General features: G+C 36.4%; 4 protein-coding genes across 15 annotated transcripts in view; 2 read left to right on the forward strand and 2 right to left on the reverse strand.

The window, feature by feature from the left end:
- The window catches only part of LOC110830156 (long-chain-fatty-acid--CoA ligase 5), a 57,350-nt gene extending 45,465 nt beyond the window's left edge, over positions 1-11,885 (reverse strand). The window contains exon 1 of one of the 2 annotated variants that reach the window (XM_022064735.2): positions 11,769-11,885. Coding sequence is in view for 1 of the 2 variants with exons in the window: in XM_087358521.1 (XP_087214647.1) it covers positions 906-924 (19 nt within the window). In the remaining variant the exon portion in view is untranslated. Of the gene's footprint in view, positions 1-905; positions 1,137-11,768 lie in introns of those variants that run through there. The other variant, XM_087358521.1, reaches the window with a different exon arrangement.
- Positions 3,479-10,305, forward strand: LOC110830269 (dorsalin-1). Its single transcript, XM_022064971.2, has 5 exons — positions 3,479-5,184; positions 5,984-6,160; positions 7,760-8,049; positions 8,484-8,699; positions 9,573-10,305. The coding sequence occupies exons 1-5, from the start codon at positions 4,824-4,826 to the stop codon at positions 9,804-9,806; spliced, it is 1,278 nt and encodes a 425-aa protein (XP_021920663.1). The 5' UTR covers positions 3,479-4,823; the 3' UTR covers positions 9,807-10,305.
- On the forward strand, positions 8,602-20,974 carry LOC110830332 (mitochondrial transcription factor A). Of its 11 annotated transcripts, none has more exons than XR_002543224.2 (7): positions 11,979-13,345; positions 13,901-14,064; positions 14,150-14,355; positions 14,640-14,735; positions 15,767-16,292; positions 16,564-16,615; positions 18,423-20,974. XR_002543224.2 is itself a non-coding variant. In XM_087358556.1 (5 exons), the coding sequence occupies exons 1-5, from the start codon at positions 8,665-8,667 to the stop codon at positions 15,995-15,997; spliced, it is 765 nt and encodes a 254-aa protein (XP_087214682.1). In that variant the 5' UTR covers positions 8,602-8,664; the 3' UTR covers positions 15,998-17,720. The 11 variants fall into 11 exon arrangements, 4 of the variants coding, with proteins under 4 accessions (XP_087214682.1, XP_021920824.1, XP_021920834.1 ...); XR_002543225.2 differs by having other exon boundaries at positions 20,758-20,974; XR_002543222.2 differs by having other exon boundaries at positions 15,767-16,615.
- Positions 18,524-21,648, reverse strand: LOC110830376 (uncharacterized). Its single transcript, XM_022065246.2, has 3 exons — positions 20,994-21,648; positions 20,536-20,879; positions 18,524-19,391 (listed from the first exon to the last, which is right to left on the reverse strand). Exons 1-3 carry the CDS (start codon positions 21,103-21,105, stop codon positions 19,134-19,136), a joined length of 714 nt encoding a protein of 237 aa, XP_021920938.1. The 5' UTR covers positions 21,106-21,648; the 3' UTR covers positions 18,524-19,133.
- Between the last annotated feature and the right edge of the window lie 256 nt (positions 21,649-21,904).

Below are 21,904 nucleotides of genomic sequence, written 5' to 3' on the forward strand. Positions count from 1 at the left end.
ACAACGAAGGACAAAAAGATCGCAAGGTAAAGAAATTCTTATGTAACTGAGAGATATATCACGAGCTAAGAGCCTATACAGACGTCTATACACACGGCACGGAAAAGATAAATTTATCTTGTATTCAGGAGAATCACAGATCAAACCTGGGTCATCCCTGTGGAATTTTCGTGATTTTCTTCATCTCCCATGAAGAATGTTCGGAAAGCCTCTTACAATTCGCCACAACTGCTTCCTTTCACATTTATTCTAAATGAAATTTATGGTATCATTTCTTATTCGATATTAGACAACATCAAATATTAGACTACTTATCATCATCAATTACAATGCATGAACGGCATTCGAACGGACACATTATCAGTAAGATACTTTATTTCTGGGGAGAACTTACAACGTAGGCTAAATATGCTGACCAAATTTCGTTAAGATCGGACAATAGGTATTCTGGTTAAAAGGGGCACAGATACCATTGTGATCCTATAAGCAATGGAGCAGTGGAGGACAAGACGTGCGTCCTGAACTAAGACTGTCTAGCCATAAGCCATTCATTATACTGACTGAGCTGTCGCCCTTATCATGATTAAATTAATTGACTACAGAATTTTCTATCGTTAAAAATACGGCATTTACCTGAAACGTTTGTTAACGTTGTGTAGTTATATTTACCGAGATATATAACAGAGTTACCATTAAACGATAAATAAACGATATCCTGAAAATACAAATACAACATTTTAGGACCATATTAAAATACCCAATTAACGCGTTCAACCACATGACGTATCATACTAAGTAAATAATCTTCATATATTCGAATGTTCAATGCCCCGGTAAAATTAACGCGCAACACAAATACGTCAAATGAAACTTTAAAGAGAAGCAAATACTGAATATTCACTCACCAAGTCTTGTAACATTCATGCTGACAACCAATTGAGCACCACCGAATATTTTAATCAAGTGACAGTACTTGTGCGATTTACGTATACATACAAACTAAATAACGATATACACTATTTAAACTCTGCAAAACACAATAACAACAATGATATTACGGTATTCTTCAGTAACTCCCAGAGAAGTAGCACCTCATTCTTACGCACTCACACACACAAGTTCACACAATGTACCTGACCTTACGATGCCTACAGTACACCCTCTGAACCTAACTAGAACCCTGCTATTGGTCCGACAGGGTGGTGCGTTTCAGTGACGTCACTGCGCAAGGTGGTGGCTGACAGACCTGGAACATCGGGGCAAGTCTGCGAGTCTGTGTGGTATAGTGGATGAGAGAGAGAGAGATGGAGATTGTTTGAATCGATAGTAGCGCACTGCCTGTGTACAGTCCCTTATCAATTTGCCTGTTGTACTGTTCAGAACAAAACATTGTACCTCACAGAAAAATTCTAATCCGTCTGTACACGTTTCTTTGGATATTTTGCCTTTCGGTATTATCAATATCGAACAAAATGCTAATTAGGGTGGTCATACACGCTACTACTCACAGGAAGAAATGCTGCCCTGGATTAAGTCTGACGGCAAAGCCTAAACCCTCTGAGATACTACGACCTGTCTTTCGTTTATTTATTTATTTTTGATACACATGTTAAGTGAATAGGATGTGACTTTGATAGGTCTCGTTGTTGGTTCAATTTTCTTTGACCCCCCCCCCCAAAAAAAGACAACGTTCCAAGTGGATCAAACGTTGTGTGGATAGAGCAAAACACTCTAGTGGTCTCATTTAACTACCACTGCAAGTTCACTGCGAGTTCCTCACAGAACACCGGCGTCCCGCGCAACACAGTTTGAGAATTATTGGTATCGAACGTTAGTATTACGTAACTTATACATTTTACAAATCGAAAGGCAATAAATGAGCTAGTGGCGTCTGTTCTGAGAACTTGTTCGAATTAAACTCGTCAGCCATTCTTCGGCGAACTTGTTTGACCGAACAGGACTGTAGATCGATGCTCAAACTTTACATTACCTGTTCCGATATACGTAGCTCCAAGAGCGAACGACAAGATGCTGTAAGTAACGTAAATGAATAATTTCGTTAGGTGACGCTTTGTTGAAATAATGTTGCCGTCAACGTTCCCAAGCAGATAAATGAAGCCTGCCCAATGCTAGTAAGGATACAAAACATTTATGGGTTCTCTGTACTAGCAGCTGTTCGTATATCCGCATGTTTCATCTCTACAGATTCTTCACGGATTTCGAAACAAAAATGGTATCTGGAGTCAACACTAAGCATTTTCGGTGAATTAATCTCAATTAAAAAATGTTTCATTTTCTAAAAAAGTAGCGACTCGTCGTATTAAAATGAAAGTCCCATGGAGAATGTAACGCTAATCAGTTCTTGTAAAATAAAATACTGGTATTGAAAGTGACGTCAGGTGGCAGACCTGGGTAAATTAAAAATTCAGCTAAAAAAATAAGTTAATTTTAACAATACATACGCCATTTCACCTCCACGCGCTATAAAATTTAGTACTGAACAAAATAAAACAACTTTATCTTCTGAGACGACAGCCAGAAACTCCGTCAATTATTAAAAGTCAAATTAAGAAAGAAAGACTGACAAATTTGAAACGACGAAGAGCATGAAACAGATGGACATGAACAAGACATGGTGAAATAAGAAACATATAATTTTTTATTAGAAAATTTCGACAGAAGAGATCACTTGAATGATTTGTGCGATGATAAGAGAAAATGTTTAAAACTGGTATTACAGAAATGGGCTGTGAAGTTGTGAACTGGGATGTTCTGAATGAGGATACGATCAGGTAGCGAAGTCTCTGAGCACTGCTCCATAAACCAGAGGAATTTCTTCACTAGCTCACGAATTACCAGTTTATCCAGGAAGACAATGTACCACATACTTGAAGTGGTAATGATATCAACCAGTAATGTTAATGGTTAACATGATATTTCTTGCAAACATACCGTTGTTTTCAACGAGTTTTGCACTTTGTCATTAAGTAACGGGTAATTGACTACCACGTTAATGTTGAAGCACTGCAGACGCGTTTTCTTTGATCTGTCAACATAAATTGTCTCAAGAGCTTATAAATAACGGTTAAGAAAACAACTTTGGTAAACATAAACATAAAATACACATTATGCCCTGTAACATTCATATTGAGTAGTGGGGGAGAACATCATGGAGCATGGAGCAGAGGAACACCCACAGTCGCCAGGTGGCATCCCGATTAGATAGCCGCCATAAATTTAGGATTCGTACAGTCGAACACAAATATCAACGCAGGGCCCAAATGGAACGCATGAGAAAACATGGCGGCTTATTCCTACGCCTAAGGACGCTATAAATGCGAAGAGGTGACGTAGAGACAAAGATTAGGCCAAGGGTCATCAACCCGCGACCCGCGGACAGCATGCGGCCCTCTGATGTGTTTTGTGCGGCTTGTAGGCATTTTTATAACTTGCCTAATACGTCACTCCGTATGATACAAAATATTTTTCCGAAGACTGGCTTTGTATGTACAAAGTTAAAGTTACCACACGGATTACCAGTAATTCGGAATTATATCACGCAACGACGACGAAAAAGTAGACAATATTTTTTTTCTGAGACTGTACCAAATACCTATCAAACACTTGGGCCCTAGGTCAAGTGGAGTTCTAATAATGAAAAAGAGCCTTCTGTTGGGATGCTTGAGCGACTGATAGGCCAGGTATGTAGCAGCACAGTCGAGACTTCATTCAGACTGCGTGCCCAGAACAGAAGCGATCTTCCTTCGCAAAGCTCGAGCGAAGTCTGACAGAAATGGGACACCACGGGAGGAGACTTCACAGGCAGCGAGGATCCACAGAAGTTGTCAAAGTGCTTGGTACTTAAACCGTTAAAGGAAATTTCGTGATAAATTAAATACGATAATGTGCATTAAGTTTCTTAAGATCAACTCCGACGAATATTCAAGAATAGTGCACTAATTACCATGTAATTTTAAAATGCCGATATTTGACACTGTGCGAGATATATGCAAGAATTTCTGTAATACAAAAGTGCATAAAAATAGTTTCATCGACGCAATATTACGAACACATAAAGGAACTTAATCGATGAAACAACCAAATCGGACAAGAAAGTTGTGTTCCTTCAATTCTAAAATTAAATTCTTATGTTCGATATATTTCAGCGACTTGTATTTTCCAACCGGCTGAATTATCAAATAAGAGAGATAAATAATGTCTAAGATCGGCCTAACTGGACTAATGAACGAATGACAAAAAATTGTTACTTCCGGTATTTGGTATTCTCGCCGTCTTCCTGAGTTTGTGGAGAATTAAACGGCTATTTTATTCAGACTGAGTGAAAAAAGTAGCTTTGCTTTATCGTATTACCACTTCTGAATTTTCCAACAAAGAATGATTGTGTCAGCTATTTATATTTATTTGCAACGAAACTACATTGCTTGTTTGTTAAGGAATCTCATCTAGGGACATTTATTTCAATCTTAAGACACAATCCAAAGCAACTCGTGCAGCTTTCAAACTAAAGCTGATCATTCAATTACAGAATTACATTTAACTAAATTCCATCAGGGGTGTACAAGCCATAAAACACTAATATTTCTACTATTTGATATCACTTAAGTACAGTAATAAACGTAAGCATCAGCTAAATAGCTGTGCTCAAACTGCCATAGATGCCACACTGTAGCTTGGATAACGCTTACGTTATAAATTCACTTACTTCTGACCGCTAAAGACGTTTACAGTTATTTTGGTTCACATATTTCTGATAGATATTACATGACGTAAAAAAGTACGACTGTCAATTGTTTTGAGTCGTAATGTGGTGGCAAAGTTCCGTCGTTCTTGCGCTGACGTCACTAACATTTTGTACCTGGTTGTGGATTGTCCACTTACCTCAAACAAACACTCAGGATGTGATCACAACAAACGTGCAAGTTAGTGTAATAGGTGAGACAGTGGCCTACTCAAAAATATCCAATATTTCTACGAAACACCTAGTAAAATCTACAAGCAAACCGTTCGGAATGTCAGACGTTTTTAAAAGGAAGCAACGTCATATCGTGCCACGATTTATGTTGGATTTGTACGAAAAAGCAACAGCTTCTAGACACAGCAGCAGCATTGGCAGTGGAAGATTTGCACCAGATGTGGTAAGAGGTCTGACTCCAAGGACCGCAGGTACGAAATTATAACAACATTTGTGTTAAGACAGTAATAATATTTGGGAGATTATCTATTTCGCTCTTGAAACTAACAGATTCGCTTAATATTTTATGTATAAATAATCAAGGTCCAACTAATAATTTGTCAACTACAAAGTCGCTGTTGAGTGGTTATCTGGCCCTCCTGCTTCCTATTCACGAGGTATCTAATTTAAATCTCGGCGAGGACACCGGCTATCAAGACCAAGTAGTTTTGTGATATTTCTCAGTCCCGCCAGGCAAATGCGTGGATAGTACCTTATATTTAGCCATAACAGCTTCCTTCCACATAATTTCCTGTTCATTATTTATTATTGTATAGTCATTCGACTCCCGGGCTACTGATATTGTCGTTAAATAGATCACAAATAAGTACGCAACATTTAGGTTATAATTCTGGAACTTTTGAATTTAAAATCTCGTTGTAAAAAGGATTTCCGAAATTAACTTTATGCGTCATATTCAAATTTTTTTGAACGACACATCGAAGAAATATAAGGATTCTACATTCTCGTAAATGAAGTGTTACATTTTCTGTTATTCTAAAACTTCTATAATTCGATACTGATTCGTCATGCCCCGTATCTTGTGAACAATAAGGGGAAAAAAGTGATCACAGACAAAAATGTTTCTCTTGGCGGATAAATTTCTTACAAGAATACTGGCAATTTTATGTTAAAATTCTCTTTCAGCACTGGACTTCAGCGATTAGCGAGCCTTTAAATAATTTTATAAATAGGATAAAGAGTCTCAAAACTACTTTGCCTTGTCAACAGCCTCTGTGCTGGAGCCTGGTGGCAATCTCAAGGTGCCAGCTGAGGATCGTCGTCATCTACTAGTATTCGATGTCCCTAGTTCGAGTTATGGTGAGACCCTACAGTCCGCAGAGCTGCGTCTACTGCTCACAACAACGAGCCAGTACCAGGACATCCTCTCATCAGACGAAGATACAGGTACAGGGCGCTCTCTTGAGGTACCATGCTTCTTCGGATGAATGTATCTTCCCAAATTCCGAGATACAATAACATGGAGCCCGAGAAGACTTTATTAATGTATCTAACTCCTTAAGATATGTGTTTGTTTATCGTTTGTGTGCAGTGTTTGTGAAATTTCATATTAAAACGTTACATATAGATACAGTACGCCAGAAAACACGGTTCACTGACACAGCATATTAACAAGGGTAAGACTTAATTGTTTAATTTTAACCGTCTAATCACAATAAAATATTTTATTAAATATTAAAATATTATTATAATTAACATTTAATATTTAAAATATTTAAAATATATTAAAATATATTATAATGATGCTCTTTCATTGAAATGTTCGATTTACAATTAGAGCATCATCATAATAGTATTTTAATATTTAATAAAATATTTTATTGTGATTAGACGGTTAAAATTAAACAATTATAATCATCACAATATGACGCAACATTATCATCTCAAGGGTAAGACTGTACAAGCCTACAGTAAATCATTTTTCAGACCAGACTTTAATAATTTTTCAACAAGCGACAAAATAATCCACAAACTTAACCTACTGAATTCACTGGGACACAGACTCGAATAACTTACCCAGTATAGCTGCAGTAATTAAATAAGGACGAGAGGGACAAATATGTAGCTCGCATGGGAAATAAGACGTGCATGTGAAATTTTATTTCGAACCCACAGAAAGAGACTGCTAAGAAGACTGTGACACAGATGAGTGGATATCAAATAAGTATAAGGTGCAAAACTGATCTGGAAAAAGAAACTCACTGTATAGTCATATAACGGTTTTTTTTTTTGTAAACATCTTAAAGTTCCCTAAAAAGCAAAGGATTGAAAGAATCTACAACATTCAGCTTGGCTGAAACAACTGTCACGCCCCGTTTTTTGTAACATACGGACATGCCATATGTTATTGTACACTACAAATACATAAAAGTAAAGTAAAGTAAAGTTTGTCCCACTATACTCCATGTAGGCGTTTGGGGTGAGTGGAGGTACAGCTCCTCTCTTCCTTGACCTCGGCACTAGATGGGGGTGAGTGGTCAGCATCACGCCCCGGCCGGCTTTACCCCCGGGAAAGGACCCCGGTACCCATTGTAGAGGAGACTGGGTGGGCCCCAGAGCCGGTCTGGACGCAGAGGCTAGAGGAAAAATCCTCTGCCCCCGTCGGGGATCGAACCCCGGTCGTCCAGCCCGTAGCTAGTCACTATACTGACTGAGCTATCCCGGCTCATACACTACAAATACATAATTAACAAAAACAAAATATGTCGACACGAACACCTCAAGATTATCGCATTGATTCCGTGCTGGCACAGGCCTACATTTATTTCCTAACAAATACTACCGACTTCATCTTTCACCCGGTGACGTTCCAAAACCGTCACAATAGCTAATATTACTGAAAGGACCGCGGTTATCAAAGGTTGTCAGTGGTTCATACGAGTTTGGAATAACAACTGAATCTAGACAATTAGTACGAGAACAAAATTAACAAATCACAGACTAACGGCGTTCTCGGGGTTAAGAACTAGACTCCACTTTCTCCAGGTCTGGAGCGGTTGGTGCACATATACATGCTGACCGAGCAGGCCACGCTGCTGGAGTTGGATGTGCGACACGTGTTCCAGAGGCACGGGGTTACGTGGCTGAGTTTCAACGTGACCGCGGCGGTGAGACGCCTCATTCCACGCATTCTCTTGAGGCTGTTGGTGCATATCCGTGCTACGTCACCACACAGTCAACTCGATCTTGCACTGGTAGTAAGCCCCCATGACGGCCCTCAGTTCCAGGATCAGGACGTACAGCCCTTACTGCTGCTGTCGTATTCCGCTCTCACGGTATTCCTAGTTTCCTCTTGCCAATAATCACTGTTTAACTTGTAGTTAGTTATTATCATTGGCTGCATCAGGTGCTTTGTCATAGTCGGACCAGTAAGCAACAGAAGTGGGTGAAGGCGTGGAAGGAGAAGACAGCGAATGTCACAAAGCTACTTCAAACACGGGCAGAATGCGGACAGTTTGGAGGTACATGCTCGTGTGCCACTCTGCTGCCAATTGCATGAAAGCACTATCGGCAAATTACGCATTTAGTGAACCATACAAAACTTGCTACGCACCTACAAGAAGTTACAGACCTAAAATCTGAGAAGCACTAAGATAAGATTAATGAAACGGCCGTTCAAATGACTGAGCTGGCATATAACAGTGCTGCCAGTCAGGCAATGAACAGTGTAATCAATAAATAACTAAACATCAACCACATCTTTTTGCAGGGTGCACCACCACGAAGAACTCGGGGTAAAAGGGACACGGAAGATTATGAGGAAGAAAGTAACAACATATGGGATGACGACAGGACCGCAGTCGCGACCGGACTACAAGCAAGGCGGACCAAGAGGCAGCGGAACACCTGCCGCAGACGACCGCTGTATGTAGACTTCTCTGAGATCCACTATGACACGTGGATTGTGGCTCCTAATGGATACGAGGCAAGTGTCGCGGTGGACACAGGATAAATTCACGTACGTGGAGTAGTGGTTTTCAAGTTAAAAGAAAAGAAAACGTGTGTCTGCATTCACTTTATAGTAGAGATCCTGTTTCTGGCAGTATGCAACACAATATAAGGCTGGAATACTTCCTTTTTATAAAAAACACAAACATTAAAATTCATTAAAAATCGTTTGTTCATTGCTGCTGGCTTTCACAAATGACACACGTTGCCTAAGTCATTATCTTTATCCCAAAAGACTTAAAACCCACTGACCATTCCTTTCCCAATGTTATATCTGATAATAGGTACTTTTATTTCAGAAGGAAAAGCACTGATTGTAAGTAATATTTTTATCTAGATGTTCCTAAATACATAAAAAATCATCGAATATGTAAAAAAACTTAAGTACTCAGTCTACAGGAAGAGAAAGTTAATTCCAAAATTCGAATGAAACTTGGTAATAACTCAAATCTCATCACTTCTAACATTTGCATGTTATGAAATTTATTTTGGAATCAGATGAGTGCAACAAACCAGCATATAAAAGTTAAAATCATGTCTTATGTTTGCTTAATTAAAGCTTATAATATTATTTAATGTAAGGAAATATGTTGTATAGTTGCATAGTAGGCCATGGAAGAGTGAACGGTCTTTTGATTCAGTCCATAGTTTCCACAGAGCAGCATATAAAAATTTAGCCCTTCTTACTGAGCCCCAAAAATATATACTTCCCTTAAAATTAAATTCCACCACCATTATTAGTTCCAATATATGCTATTTGATGTTCACATTTACCTGTTTATAACTAGAAATTATAACTTAGCCTTTATTTTACTTCTAAAATTGTAATTTAACCTTATTATTATTTCAGGCATTCCAGTGCATTGGCAAATGTTTCTTTCCTGTGAGTGAACATCTGTCCCCAACGAAACATGCGATTGTCCAGACTCTTTTGCATAGTGTGGCCCCAGGCAAGGTGCCGCGGGCTTGTTGTGTGCCCACTCGACTAGAGCCCATTTCTGTACTTTATGTCGATCAGAATGGAATTCTCACATATCGCTTCAGCTACCAGGACATGGTAGTGGCCGAGTGTGGCTGTCGATAAAGTCTGCGCAGTTTGTGAAAATGAGGCATATAAATTAATAACAAATTTTTGTACACTATCAAATTTTATATATAAAGTTTTGAAATAAACACCTTTCGTAGCTCCAGAATTTTACCATGAAGCACAAGATACTGCCAATAGTATAAGTTAAATCAACATTTTGCTGTGAGACTCTCTGCTTTTCTACACAGAGTATCCTTCTCTGGAAAGGAAAGTAGCAAGGGGAGATGGTGTTTCTCAGAGTGTTATCTTTGGCAAAAATAAACATTTAAAATACTCAAAAACAAGGAAGAATTTCATATGCCACAGCCATTAACATGTCTTCATGCATTTAATGTAAAAAGGTGCTATCACATTCTGTCTAATTTGAGCTACTTCACTTTTAATATTAGTGGAGATAAACTGATATTGTAATTTATGTACAATAAACTTAGAGAGGCCATTCCTTATTTAAGAATTGTATGTGTAGACATGGATTATATTTCATTGAAAAACTCAACTCTACAGTTTCTTCATTTAGTTCAAGGCCCTGGGCAATGTAGCATACAAAAATTCTTCTCATAAACTATTATTATGTTTACCGATGAAGATCACAAAATATGTAATTTTATCGTGGAAAACAACATATTAAACACAGAGGAGTTAAACAGAAAACAGAGCATTTCAATTCATGAAAAATAAAATACATTCAAATAATCAAGTTCAAAATGCAGTGAAAGTGAATTTCGAAAGCACTAAATCGAGCATTAGAAAGTAACAAAATAAATTACTCTGTGCAATTAAGTCTGTGTACCAAGATAACAGATGAATCTGCTATGTCATTTAACCATAAGTTGGCTGCACTCGTTTTCCCAAATTATAATCTAAACAAGAAATACCCATCGGCACAATTAGCAGTGGCGGCGAAGGGGGTGGGTGCTAGTCCTGGGCCTCGCATACCTCATAACTGCACATGTATGCAACGGAATTGGCTTTTCTCCTTATACAGTTGCCATAGTTTGCCTTACACGTGTACTTTTATCTGAGACGACAACAATGGGAAAACATTTAAAAAAATTGACAAATCTTTTCAGAGCAAACAACAAATTTTAAATGCCTTCCATAAAATGCTAATGTTGACATTAGACTGACTGTACTGTTCGGTTCCACCATCCTGCGGGTACCACTTCGTTGTGGTGGGACAGCTTAGTACCAGATGAATCAGACAGTCATGCCAGGGAAGTCTCATCAATGACCAGCTTGCTTGATGGTAAGAGGTGAGGGATGATTTCCTTCTTACTGACAAGCCCCAAAACTCCATTATGAGCTTATAACTACAGCCTGTCTGGTAGACGAGACATTGGAAGACCGATAACAAGATGGAATAGGTGATTCACCTTATCCATGAAAGACTGAAGATGATAAATGTTCGGTCACATTATCACTCCTCAGTCACAATGTTGCTGAGTAACACAACTGTTGGGAGCTTTTAGTAATCCTCATGAACCATGACTGTAGAATTTGAGGTTTTCATGATGGTGAGTCTGAAGATGGTTGTCTTCTGGGTTGTTGCACAGTCTAATCTGGTAGAAGTTTACCGACGTTTCAGAGGTCCTTGCTGCCTCTATCATCTGGGCGATGAATAAGTTGGTAATCTTCTACCAAACTTTTCGGGGCAACAACACAGAAGACAGCCATCTTCAACAATGATTTACTTAACAGGTTTAATCAATGGTGTTATTTGGGTTCGTTACGTTTATATTATTGCGTATTAGACTTATTTTTCTCGATATGATTGGTGTTTTTAATTTAAAATTTTGTAATTGTTGTGGGGCCAAGAAACAAGTTTGTTGAGTTGTGAAAGCAGCAATATAGCTCACTCTAAATGTCTTACATTTTTTTAAGGGACTAGCTACTCAATCTCTCCCAGGGCCTCGCGATTACCTCCGCCGCCACTGGAAAATACTATTAACTATGACTTACTTCCAAATGCTTCACTGGATATCTGTTTCAACAAACTGATCACAAATCTTGACTGCCACTGATGATAAACTGTGGCTATAAAATCATAACAGAAATGCCATAAAACAAACTTATGCACACAGAACTTGAAAACCGCTCTTTCAACAAGCCATCACTAAAGCCGAGTACCAACATGAACAACTTAATGACACTAAATTTAAAATTATTCGTTAAACATATTTCTCAGTAAGACTTATGTTATTTTAACCAACTTTGTTAAAATTGTTTGAGAACAAAGTGTCGCGTAATTTTTTTGACCTAAAAGAGAGGACGCCGGAAATAAATGTGGACTTCTTTATAAAAAAACCCATAAGATTAAACAAAGCATGAAGATGTAATGGATGGATCAAGACAAGTAGCTATGCTATGAGGCTGTTAACTAGATCTGGCTAAAATAGAAATTCAATGGCGCTCTTGTGGCCACGGTATTGAACCTTTGGGCCTTTACAAGTCAGTAACATTCTTGACTAGCAGTGCAAATATTAATTTCACAATATTTCACTACTCGTACGTGGATTTGTCTGGCACAGTCATGCAAATTATGAACTTGTGACGAAACTTTTGTGGTCTGGAAAAACTGATAGTTTTTCTTAGTGATAATTATTCCAGACGACGCTTCCATTTTTCAGTGGTATGTGCATGTAAATATATCTATGGATGTTCAATTGAGTCGTAACAATTAAGGGATATCATTTTGTTTCTTATCTGTGGTATGATCAGCGTTGCTTTTTAATTTTTGTGTCCATAAGAGTTCACCTACATTACTCTTTTTCTACATGCCACTTCATCTACACTAACTTTGTTTACATTTTCTTGCCTACTGTAATTTTACAAAATTTTCTTCGGTATTCTCAAGTTAACCAAATTCAGTTCACATTGTTCACCGCCCTGATGGAGAACGTAGGTTTGACAACATGAGAAATTAATTTCTAGTTAGTTCAATAGAAAATACACGGTTTCCTTTGGGTTGTCTGAATTATATTTTATTAATTATAGTTCCCCACACGTATTGCGAATTACCAACATAACAGCGTGATACTCTGCTAAAATCCTAATCCAAGAGCAAATGTAATGTAACCTAATTGTAATTTTAATATCATACCTAACTCCGAAAACTACATTGCCCAATAAAAACTAAAACCCCAATTACAGCCTTAACCTAACACATTAATACGTAATTGTAAAGAATACGTTGTCAAAATTTTGCCAACGTTCAAGGTTAATGCAAAAATATGGATCACCAGCGAAATAAATATATTATACATACTCGTACTGACATAACCTACAATATAATTCCACGCTAGTATATTTCTAAATCTATGTTTGTAGGTATAATGTATTATTTATTTCTTATTAATGTTTGGGACCGTCAAGAGATACAAAGTTAGAAAATCCATAGATCACAGACGATCACTGATCATTTTGTGTGACGACAAGACGCAATGGAAAGCGTTCAGGGTTTTAAGAATGGCGGTGCAGGGAAAAGTGTTTAGAATATGTTACGGTATAGGCCAATATCGTAACATTTTATTGAACAGGTAAACAAAGTTACAGTTGTGTTCATATAGTCTAGAAAGAACATTTTGTGCTCTTGATATTTAAGTGTTTTAATTCTGGGTGTTCATTTAGAATAAGCCAAACCTAACCTAGTTAGCTGCACACTGCAAACAATGCAAGTGATAGACTATGGACTGGACGACGGGGCTCGATCCCCGACAGCCTCTGTGTTGAGACTGGCTCTAGGGTCCACCTATTCTCCTGTCCAATGGGAACCGGGGGCGAAGCGCGGATGGGGCGTGACGCTGACAATACATCACCATCTAGTACCAAGTTTAATAATGAGTTGGAGCTATACTGTTTCTCCCCCCTAAGTGCCTACATGGCGTGTAGAACGACAGCTTTACTTTTTTTTTATGCGTCGGACCTGTAATTATGATGTTGTTTACCTGATACAACCAAACCAGAATTATTTCACTGAGAATATTTGGTGTGTCTTCATAATTTATTGAGCATAACTCATGAATAAGTTCCTAGTCTATGATCAATGTATGACAAGATTGTTATGGCTACATAAGGTATATTTATGTTGATAGGAACACCACATCATTTTACCAGCAAAATGCAGGCCTTAAAAAATCACTTGAAGAGAAATTGGGATTGCCACCAAAACCTAAGAAACCCCTTACACCATATTTTCGTTTTATGGTCCAGATTCGACCAAACTTAGTTCAGAAGAATCCCCAAGCAAAAGTAACAGGTAAGATATCTTCTAGAATTATAGATATTAGGTTAATTACTATCTTTTTCATATTATAGTTGTGAAAGTTTTGGATTATGCACAGATATTGTGAAGCTGACTGCACAAGAATGGGAAAAGGCTGACATCACGGTGCGGCAAAAGTTAGAGGCAGATTATAAACGAGAAATGGTTGACTTTACAGCAGCACAAGTCAAGTATAACAAAATGTTAACAGATGAGCAACGTGAAGAAATAAAGCTGGCAAAAATTGACATTGCAGAATCAAAAGAAAAAAGAATGTTGAAGAAGGTAATGTCTGATTTCATGCACACATATGCAATTGTATAAACATAAGAACTGCATAAGCACTAGTTTTAGTTGTTTGCTTTCTAAAATGAATTATTGTACTGTAAACCTGTTGGAACATGATATATGTCTAAAATAATATACCAGCTTGTATTTATACATTTCCAAAGACCTTGTATTCATCTGAAACTTATAAGGAACACACATACTTTTTATATTTTGATGGCTTAAACATGTCTTCATCTCTCTTTATTCTATATATTTTAAAATGTAATTTTTTTGTGCAGAAAATGAAAGAGTTGGGAAAGCCAAAGAAACCACTTTCAGCATTTTTGTTGTTTATGAATGAAAGGAAAGACAGACGTGGAACTCAGCCATTCAGAGTAAGTACATGTACAACACAGGAATACCTTTTAACACATATTTAAATACCTTTAGTGTAATTACATGTTGTGTGGCTGCAAGCATTCATGGAATAAAATAGAATTTATTTACAGTTTATGGAAGTATTCAGTGATCTAATGTTTCCTTAGAAGGTGAATGAAAGTATTTTTAAAATGAAACAAACCTTCTTTGTAATGTTATTTTATTAATTTTAAACTTATATCTTATAAATCTATAAATTTTTGTTGATAACTGCAGAGTACTGTGTGTTTTATCTACTTCCGATAAATACAGTAAGCTTGCACATACCGTTTGCATGGTTTTGCTTTTTGCTCAATCAGTAATTTTATAATGAATGAGATATGTATTTTTCAGACAACTTATAATTAATTTGGATTCCAAGTACAATTCTGAATTGAATTTTGTTTCCAGGAGACAAAATTTTATTTATTCTGTATGGTTGTGAAACTTAATGGGAAGAAGGGTTTTTCATCTGTAATACAACTAATGGATTTCAGTTAAATGTGGTACTTGGAAAGGGCCAAAGGGATCTACTAAAAATTGTTAGGCAAATATTTTAATTTTAGTTCTTATTGGTTAGTATTATCCCTACTTAATATGAAAATGAAATCAAACACCATGCTTTCTTTAAAATAACTCATTGTGCAAAATTGGTGAATGACAAATTATGTATCTTGTGGAGATCAGGTTTTATTTAGAAGTTTTCAGCTTGATGAATGTTTAATGAAATATTGGGGGGGGGGGGGGGATTTATGCAGTGCGATTAATTTTTCAATAGTAGTCTCTGTTTGCTATAAATGAATAGATGCACATAATGAAGATGTGCAGAAATATAAAAAATGCATTTGGAGAATATCTGTACTGCACACTGGAATACATCCTTCCAATCTTGTTATAACAGTAATGACAATTCAACTTCCATAACAACAGGGTATTTGTAAAGCAGTGAAACACTTGTGTACTGCGTAAGGAAGAGCTTATGCTATCTTACATTTTCTTTTCTGCACAGGATTGGCAAGTAGCCATGGGAAATGAGTGGGAGAATCTCCCTGAGGAAGAAAAGTCTCAGTACTTAACACAATATAAAAAAGCATCAGAAGGATATAAACATGAAATCCAAATCTGGGAGGAAAAAATGATTCGGCTTGGACACATTGATGTGGTCCGCAATGAAGCTTTGATTGAACCTAAGGAACATAGTACCAGAGTGTCGCGGAGACCTAGAGGAAGTGAACAATAGGGATTAGAGTGTCCCGGTCCAAACACCCTGCCTTCATGCTCAGCTGTAGATGGAGATATGCCAAGAGATGAAACTAGTTTATCATCCCAAGATACTGGAAAGCTTATGGGTCGGGACACAGAAGTCACAAAGTTGAGTGTATTGGAAGATGACCAAGGCACATTGCCTAGAGAAAGCAGTAGTGAAGTAGTGAGCACAGAAACTACTGAAAGAAGTAGAAGTAATATGTTGAATGCTACTGATAAAGGGAAGGGAGTTGAAAATAAACCATCTGGAGAGTTGAAAAATATTAAAAGTAAGTTTCAAGATGGTTATCGTAAGCACGTTGTTATAACAGCTGGAGTAGTTATAGTTATAGTTTTCTGCCTCAGATTAATTCTTTAATTTGAATTTTTGACTGCATATAAGTCACCAGATCTAAATACAAAATAATGTGTGAGAGTGGTGTGTTTTTACTATCATATGTTGCTGAGATGTGACAGCATGAAAATTTCTGATACTAATTTGAAAGCTGTTGAATACTTGTAGAAGAAGGTATGTACTTTCTGTTGCATGTATGTGCGCAGGAGTATCCTGAACAACTTCCAGTGTGTGCAGACTGAAATACACCTTGTGCAGGTATGTTTGTGTAAAGATGTTGAAACAAAAATTTGTATGGAAATTCATACTAGTGGACCACATGCCAGTACAAGAAGCCACCTCAGTGATATATGCCCCATTATTTCAATTCCAGATCAGAACCACATAATTAAGATTGTATTGCCAGATGGATCCAGAGTCTAAGCCATGTAATGATAAAATATTTAAACCAGCATTTTCTCTTGCAGTATGGATCAGTACATTATACTGGAACCTCTTTTCATAAAGTAAAAAAGGCTTATGAAATTTGTATAAAGGTACTTTTTCATAGGTTTTTTTCCCTTTTGTATCTGGTATTTTAAAATATTTATTTTGATGTAAATCTTAGAAACCTTATCCCATTGTTGCACATTAGTATTGGTGCCTTCCCTTCTAGGAAAATAAGGTACTGGTTTAAATCACAAATATGAGTTTGAATGAGCAACCTTGTGGTAGCTATGTGCTAACTCATGAACTATCAGCATGATGACACCATTGTCTGAAGTTCTGTGGTGAGAATCATCATTCATCAATGTTTCCATGAAGGTGGACGGACAGACAGACGTTGCCATTCTTTATTGTATTGTTTTCTCTATGTTGTATATTGTATCTGTTTTTTCTCTATGTTGAAGTGGTTTCTCATAGTTTATGTTTGAAATGAGGTAGGAATTTTGAAGAATGTTTAGAATATTAATTACACTTGATGAAGCTATTCTGATTGTAATTGTCACTCACCATATTGACCCATCTTGAGAACTGTATAATAAAGAGAAGCATGTCACTTGGTGACCACATGGTCCTTAAGTTATATTGTTACCTGTAACTAAAACATGGATTAATTATTTTATGGGAGTCAAATATAATCTTGTCTGATAAATTGAGTATTTTGAAGTATATAACTATGCTAAGACATATTTTCTCAATTTATTGAATATTTTATTTCATAATTTTTATTGACAATAACCATACAGAAATGTTTAACACTCATCGTACATTGATGAACACACATAAGAAATACTATTTACATTTCAAATCAGTCATAGAATTTTGTATTTGAGTTTTGAAGTGCAAATATTTTTTTGTGAATAAACAAATTTCATGTGCACTATTGATTATAAAAGAAATTTAAATCTGTGTTTCATGCTGGTTATGTCACCTTCACCAATTGCATTGCAAGTCAATTAAGTTTAATTGAAGGAATGCCTATCTTCCTTACTACAACTGGCTGAACACTTATAATGTAGGCACAAAGGTAAAGTTGCCCCTGTGCCTAGACTTTCAATGTGACAGCATACAGATCCCATAGCCAGCCCTTGACAAAGAGGAAAATTTATTTCCCTGTTGGCAATCATACCAGTTGTCCAACCTGTAGTCAGTCACTTTACTGACTCAGGTATTCCATCTCACACACATAGTGATGAACATATTATAATTGCTACATGGAAAAGAGTGAAATTTTAGAGGTCTAATCCCACTGGTCTCCTAAGTCTGTTCAAGAAGTTTTATATACCTTGTCCATAAGTCTGTATGGTGTTATAACCCAGAAGACCAAGAATGATGTCCACACAGTTTTGGCCCCTTGGTCCTGCCCCTACATCTATTTGTAGAACAGCCCCTTCTTGTGCAGATAACAATCAAACATCATCTTGATCTGTATTGGCTCATTTTAAATTGCCATGTTCCAAAAATTTTCTAGCATCAAATGTAGACAAGGAGAAGAATCTTTTGGACATGTCTATCCATGAACTACAGACTGCTTACAACATAGGTTTTCAGAGGTACAATTCATAATTTTTTATTGTTCCAGGTTTTTACAAAATTATGGATGCTGTTGTCGTGCAACCTTGGATATATTTGTGGGAAGTAATAGAGGAATTAATGTGAACCCCATATTAAACTTTTTAAACATTACTAATTTGAAATCTTTTATTTTCTAAAAATGATTTTCTATTGTTACTTTTTAAACTTCCTCATTTATCTTTGACATCCAAAATGTTCTAAACAGTATATATACAAAAACTTAATAGGCAACCATTTCCTTATAGTTCAGCGGCCAGTCTTTCACAAGCCTAATAAGATTACAAAACCAGAGTTGGTCAGCTTTGCAACTGATATTAATTTATAAGAATAAATATACACAAATATTGCATTGTTGAAAAATTGTGCACACCTTCTAATTTGGTGTTACATGTGTCAGAGTAAAAAATATATTACCACAAACAGTAGATATAAGTGTTTTATTACATTATGTTTTGACTTCTGCCAATGTAGCAATTTATTTATTAAACCTTTAAGATCTCTGGTAGCAAAAAGAACTGAATATGTCTTTTAATAGATAAATCTTATAAAAAAGTGTAGAAAACATCCGATTATAATCACAGAAAGGACATGTTCCTGAAGAAAAAAGGTCCACTCCCATATATATATATATACACACACACACACCACATTTAACACAAAAAAGCTCTACACTCATGGGAATGCATGAAATTGCCTTCAACCAGCATACTCCCAAAATTTAAAAACTATGTTCTACATTTCTTGCCATTACTAAGATTGCATGGAATGTAACAAAGGTGAATAAATAAATACAAGTATCCTGCACAATTAATGATAGCATCTGGATACAGTTCAATATCAGTGTAACTTTATGTGATGAAATGCCACTAAATAACAGAAAAACATCAAGCAGACCTGGTGATTGCATTTGTTGTTTATTCAAACGTAGCCATAGAATATTAGTCATCTCCACCACACATAAAGGTGCCACCAAGGACTGTAACAAAGATTGCCATGGTAATATAATCTGGGAATCTTTTGGATAAGAAAGCTGGAAAACTTGCATCAACTTTGATACAATTCGTGTAGTGCTCCTTTCTGATATGTTTTTTTGGGTTGTTAGGATAATTTAGCTTCATTTAGTTGATTTTAATTTAGTATGTCTTTTACACCTGGCTACTTCCGTCTTCATAATGTTGTATTACTTTCATCTCATCATTGTGGTATAAGATTTAGTATTAAACAACTGAAAACATCATGAATTTAATCACTTGTGAGTGTTCCAATCTTGTTTTCTTATATAAAAATTATGTTGCAAAAAATATAGAATCAATTATCATAATTACAGGAAATAAATCAGACTTATAAATGAAGACACTTAAATTTATAACACATGTAAGTAATGGACACTGGGACTCAGTATTGAACAGCCATGTTGTAGATTTAGAATTCAAATACATTCTAAAATACATTTTTAAAAAATTCTGAAGCAAGTTTCCCCACCAAAACACAAAAAGGATATCTGAAAATAATGCGTGGATTACTAAAGGTATCGAAACATTTGGCAAACAAATGATAAATCTCATAACAAAACTTCACTATGGCAGATATTGTAAGATACCTATTTAATTCATTAAAGAGGCTAAACATATGCATTACAATACAGAGATGACAAACAATAAAATAAGCACAGTCTGGAAAATAATGAAAAAGAAAATGAAATATACCACAGACAAAGTGACCCCATTAATAAAAATAAATGGTCTTAAACTTAAATTAGAAAGAACATATTCAATGCATTATGCCTAAGCTCAGCATGCTCTGGTATGAGGACTGTCACATCACTGACCAAAATGGAAACCTTTAAAATTAGTCTCCTTTACTTCCATTCTATCGTGATACGAAATTATTTTCTGGAAAAACTCTATAAACAGCCAAGAAGTATTTTGAATTCAAAAGAAAGCCTTTACAATAATGGCAGGCACTAATGGGGGAGCTTATGCTGGGAACTGATAAAGAAATTTCACGTCACATACCTGATGCACGATTATATTAATCCTGATGAATTTTTAGATTCTTCAACTTCATATAAACCCTTCATAATAATAATAATAATAATAATAATAATTGACATATCTTACCTCTCCAAATATAAAACCATAGTCGATGATATACATTATCCTCACTAAAACTGCAAGACAAATTAAATGCAATTTGGCAGCATACAGAAAATAAAAAGTGGATGGAGCAGAAATAGCTGCTTCCTGATCTTGAAATAATCCACTAGTTGTGCTATGTGTGTCCAAATATTTTGGGACATCGGCTTTACTTTCCATATAGTTGATCTTTGCTTTATGTTCCAGACTACAATAATCATAATGAATTTGAGTACAATCAGCTGCCAGTTGCACTGAGCCATTTATCATCTGTCGTGAGAATCTGCCGTTTTGGAATTCTAATGAATCATCTTCAGTGCTGTACGTCACTGCAAAATGAAACAATTTTCTGTAAGAAATATTGTCTGCACATACCCAAAAGGCGAACACGTGTTAAATAAAAGCAACAATTCACCAAACATAATATAGAATTTATATATTACCCTTCGATATGTTGTCACTCCTTCCAGTTATTTTTTGTAATCTGTTTTCAGAATTCTCCAAAATACGTCTTCTTCTTGCTTCTCTCCTACTTGATAAAACATCATTCGCCATATTTTCTTACAGACTTGCAGTCATGTCATCTGCTGGTACATAGATAGATGATATTTTGTGCACTAATTACAGCAGGTCTCTCCTGGTAGTAATCTATGATATTCTCCAAGGTCCCCTAGGAAGGTTAAATCAACAGCGGAGTTTGAAGTTCGTTATATACGCTCCGTGGATCCCAACCAATGATTCTACCTAGTAAGGTCTACCGCACACGTAACCGTCGCTGTCCGTTTTGTCGTCGGCTGAAGCATACGACCCATAAACGACACGACAGTTCAGCCCATGAGCATGCGTATAAGTACGACTAAACAGTCATTCTCAAGTAAGATTTGATGTTTTCACAGCGGTGGGTATGAAGATTTCTGTCTTCTGGGTTGTTGGGCTGTGTAGTCTGGTGTATGTGTATTTGTTTGAAATTTTTTCATGTTATCCACTACAAACGATAATAGTGAGAGCAAGAATTCACTGGGTAGTGGAAGAATATCAAACTTCTTACATAATTCCCTACAAGGGGTTCTCGTTTTAGTGCCTGCCATTATTCTAATGATCCTCTTTTGAATGTAAAATACTTTTTGACGTAAATACGTCTATATGGAAGGGTCATTCCGCAAAAAATTGACAGTGGAACCACGGTTCCGGAGAATTTTACGTAAATACGTCTCTCTATTTAATTCATATTTACGTCTGTGTAATGTAATGTAAAGTAAAGTAAAGTAATGTAATGTAATGTAATGTAATCTTCAATGTCATCCATCTTGTTACGAAAGCGGATTGTTGATGGCAGTAATATAACAAAACAATT

Source organism: Zootermopsis nevadensis, unplaced genomic scaffold, assembly GCF_977971745.1.
Source record: "Zootermopsis nevadensis isolate Lab colony 2312 unplaced genomic scaffold, Znev_1.0 Znev_ptg000030l, whole genome shotgun sequence".
In the NCBI taxonomy this organism is placed as follows: Eukaryota; Metazoa; Arthropoda; class Insecta; order Blattodea; family Termopsidae; genus Zootermopsis; species Zootermopsis nevadensis.

Excerpts from the sequence above, each read along its gene's own strand:
- LOC110830269 (XM_022064971.2), top strand. The coding sequence starts at position 4,824 with ATGTGGTGGCAAAGTTCCGTCGTTCTTGCGCTGACGTCACTAACATTT. Across the intron at positions 5,185-5,983 it reads TCTGACTCCAAGGACCGCAG|CCTCTGTGCTGGAGCCTGGT; the intron begins GTACGAAATTAT and ends CCTTGTCAACAG. Across the intron at positions 6,161-7,759 it reads CTCATCAGACGAAGATACAG|GTCTGGAGCGGTTGGTGCAC; the intron begins GTACAGGGCGCT and ends CACTTTCTCCAG.
- LOC110830376 (XM_022065246.2), bottom strand. The coding sequence starts at position 21,105 with ATGGCGAATGATGTTTTATCAAGTAGGAGAGAAGCAAGAAGAAGACGT. Across the intron at positions 20,880-20,993 it reads GAGTGACAACATATCGAAGG|TGACGTACAGCACTGAAGAT; the intron begins GTAATATATAAA and ends TTCATTTTGCAG. Across the intron at positions 19,392-20,535 it reads ATGGTTTTATATTTGGAGAG|TCCTTGGTGGCACCTTTATG; the intron begins GTAAGATATGTC and ends TCTTTGTTACAG.
- LOC110830332 (XM_087358555.1), top strand. The coding sequence starts at position 13,164 with ATGTTTGGGACCGTCAAGAGATACAAAGTTAGAAAATCCATAGATCAC. Across the intron at positions 13,346-13,900 it reads CGTAACATTTTATTGAACAG|GAACACCACATCATTTTACC; the intron begins GTAAACAAAGTT and ends TTATGTTGATAG. Across the intron at positions 14,065-14,149 it reads TCCCCAAGCAAAAGTAACAG|ATATTGTGAAGCTGACTGCA; the intron begins GTAAGATATCTT and ends GATTATGCACAG.